General features: G+C 37.1%; 1 protein-coding gene across 1 annotated transcript; it reads right to left on the bottom strand.

Annotated features, from left to right (window-relative positions):
• Positions 1-1,005: 1,005 nt before the first annotated feature.
• Positions 1,006-2,054, bottom strand: LOC114633544 (olfactory receptor 52H1-like). The gene has a single exon (XM_028782110.1). It carries the CDS (start codon positions 1,987-1,989, stop codon positions 1,033-1,035), a length of 957 nt encoding a protein of 318 aa, XP_028637943.1. The 5' UTR covers positions 1,990-2,054; the 3' UTR covers positions 1,006-1,032.
• Positions 2,055-3,069: the final 1,015 nt, after the last annotated feature.

Here is a 3,069-nt window from a genome sequence, read left to right as displayed (position 1 = left end):
AGTTCATAGTACAATAAGTATGGATATTTTAAGATATTTTTGTGACTTGACTGGAAAATGAAATCTGCCACACTGAATAATTAAAGGATCATTTATATAGATATTAAAATTTCCAATAATCATGGCAGCAGTCATTTTTGTGGTTGTTCTTGTTTTATTTTGTAAAACACAAGTAGAAAAAATATTCAAGGATAAAAGTCTCAGGCTGAAGAGAAAGCTAAAATAAGTAGTGGTAATAAATAATATATTTGAATATGAGGAGGCTTAAGGGTCAGAATTTTTTGATAAATGGTTAATGTTAAGTAACAATTACGTGGGACAAAGAACAATGCTATCTTTAATCCAGAAAAATCACAAGAACTAACTCTTTGGAATTTGTTAAAAGACTGGAACTTTTTGATCTGGAAGTGGCAGAGATTTCTTGGGTATAGAAATCTTCTAAGAAATGATTACATATTGCAGAGGTTCATTTAAATAAGAGTGAACTTGAAGTTTAAATTTTGTCAAGCCCTAAAATCCAGAACAGTTCAGAAAACCACTGTCTTAAGGGATTTCATTTCAGAGAATATTCTTTCAAAAGACTAATCATTTGCTGGTTCCAGTTATCATCTGAAAAGTATCCTACAGAAATTTGTCATATTCTGAAGTTTTTATTAATCTATTCTAACTTGTATTTAGTTATAGCCTATCTTCATTCTATGTATTCAGTATGCTGTCTCATACGTCTTGAAAGTATTATTTGATTTTATACTTGATGTCAGCCCAAAGGCCAAGAGATGATTAAAAATCTTACTTAAAATAAGAGCTAAACATCCCTTTTGTCTATCTTGTCATGCAAGATGTCTTCTTCAGTTTTTACTTAGCTTTTGAAAACATGGGTTTATCTTCCACACTATCTATCATCTAGAGTAGATTTTCTACAACTTTATATAAATTTAAGTCGGCATTCTGGTTATTCAACCTTTAAGAAATATGAAATACCCCTAAATTGATGTCATTGACTGTTATCTTTCTCAAGCCCTCAATGTCCTGTCAATGTTTGACTTTGGGTATGAATAGGAGGTTAATTTTATCACGAATCTGCTTGGTTTTTACCCCATAGATGATTGGGTTGATGGCAGGAGGGATGGCTACATAGAGGTTTGCAAACAGTATATGAAAGGAGTGAGGAATATTGTGACCAAAACGATGGGCAAGGACAGAGAATATGGCTGGTGTGTAGAATATAAGAATGACACAGACATGGGAACCACATGTGCTAAGGGCTTTCTGGCGGGCGTCCTGGGAGGGAAGGTTAAAGATAGCACGAAGAATAACAGTGTAGGAGGTGCCAATCAAGATCAGATCTGACATGACAGTCATTATAGGTACTGCAAAACCATACCAGATATTGATGGAGATGTCAGCACAGGCCAGACGAGCAATGCCTATGTGCTCACAGTATGTGTGAGGAACAACAAGCTCTCTGCAGAAAGGCAGTCGTTTTAGCAAGAACACACACGGGAAGATGATACAAAAGCTCCTGCTGACAATCGCCACTACAATCTTAATAACAATCTGATGGGTGAGGATGGTGGTGTATCTTAGGGGGAAGCAGATTGCAACATAGCGATCAAATGCCATGGCCAGCAGGATTGCAGAATCCATGGCAAAGCTGAAATGGAGGAAAAACATCTGAGTAAGACATCCAGGAAATGTGATGTGTTGAGGACCCATCCAGAAGATGCTGAATGTTTTGGGAACACATGTATTACACAGGATGAGATCTGTACCAGCCAGCATGGAGAGGAAAAAGAACATGGGCTCATGCAGGCTGTGCTCCATAAAAATGAGGTAGAGTAGGATGGTGTTGCCCGCAAACGCCACAAGGTAGATAATAAAGAAGAGGATCCCAATCCATATATGGAACTGCTCCAGCTCTGGGATTCCCAAGAGGATGAAAAAGCCTGGATTGAAGCTGCTGAGGTTGAATGTAGCCATTATGGGCATGGGTTAAATGATTCTCCTAAACTGAAAATGAAATGGCATGATGGTTACAGTGATACAGGCAAACTTTCCCAATATCATTCCCTCTCAGAAATCATCACTTTATTCTTCTTCTCTTCTATTCATGAATAAACGTTTGCCAAACTTTCAGTCATTTAATATGCATCATTGAAGTGTTTTCCTGGAGACTGAAGTTATATGACTGAATCAGTCCTGACTACTGACAGGAACCCAGTGAAGTTTCCTTGGAAATTTTGTGCATTAAATAATACTACACGAAGAATGAATTAGGAAGGTTGCTCAGAGATAGAGCATTTGCCTAACATGTACAAGATCCTATGTTCAATCCCCCAAATGCAAAAATTATATTTTAAACTATGTTAAATATTAGTCAGAGATCCATTTAATTATCCAGTTGCTAACTGAGGCCTCACAGAGACAGACTCAATGTCTGAAACCTAAGCAGACCATCCAGAGTCTTCTTCTTCGTTGCTTCTCTACACTCAACTATACTATACCCTCTGTGTCTGCCCTGGTACTCATAATTGCTATAGAAGGTTCAGGCATAAATCAGAGGCACGTGCTAAGCTTCCTCCATCAAACTTTAAGTGTCAGCGGCTTATCCCACTCTTAACATTCCTAGGCTAAAGTCTATTCAAGAGAAGACAGAGTCTAATCAGTGGCTATACCAGATTTGTTTCAGGAAAATAAAGGCAGCCTATTATGCACAATGAAGGCAAATTCTAGAAATAGACACTCAGACTCCTGGCAACACTACACAACAGTACTCTTGTCCCTGTCTTTTTAATGACTCATGCTTGTTTAACTTCATTGAATCAGAGAGTCTATCTTTTAAAAACTCTCACATTTTGTGATCTGATATACAACTCTTTTACTCCAATACCAATACCCCTCATGTTTATTATTTTTATTTTTTTCTCTTGTGAGCATTGGAATTCTATAGTGCTATGTCTTTATTGTTTTCTCACCATGCAAAGTGTACTAAGTAGTGATCACTTAGTGATCTACACTAATAATGTAATGTTAACTGGACTCCTATGGTGAACATTCTTAAAGCTTTTG

This window comes from Grammomys surdaster, unplaced genomic scaffold (genome assembly GCF_004785775.1).
Source record: "Grammomys surdaster isolate TR1022 unplaced genomic scaffold, NIH_TR_1.0 693, whole genome shotgun sequence".
Lineage (NCBI taxonomy): Eukaryota > Metazoa > Chordata > Mammalia > Rodentia > Muridae > Grammomys > Grammomys surdaster.
This window is presented reverse-complemented; position numbering and strand designations above follow the sequence as displayed.

Excerpts from the sequence above, each read along its gene's own strand:
- LOC114633544 (XM_028782110.1), bottom strand. The coding sequence starts at position 1,989 with ATGCCCATAATGGCTACATTCAACCTCAGCAGCTTCAATCCAGGCTTT.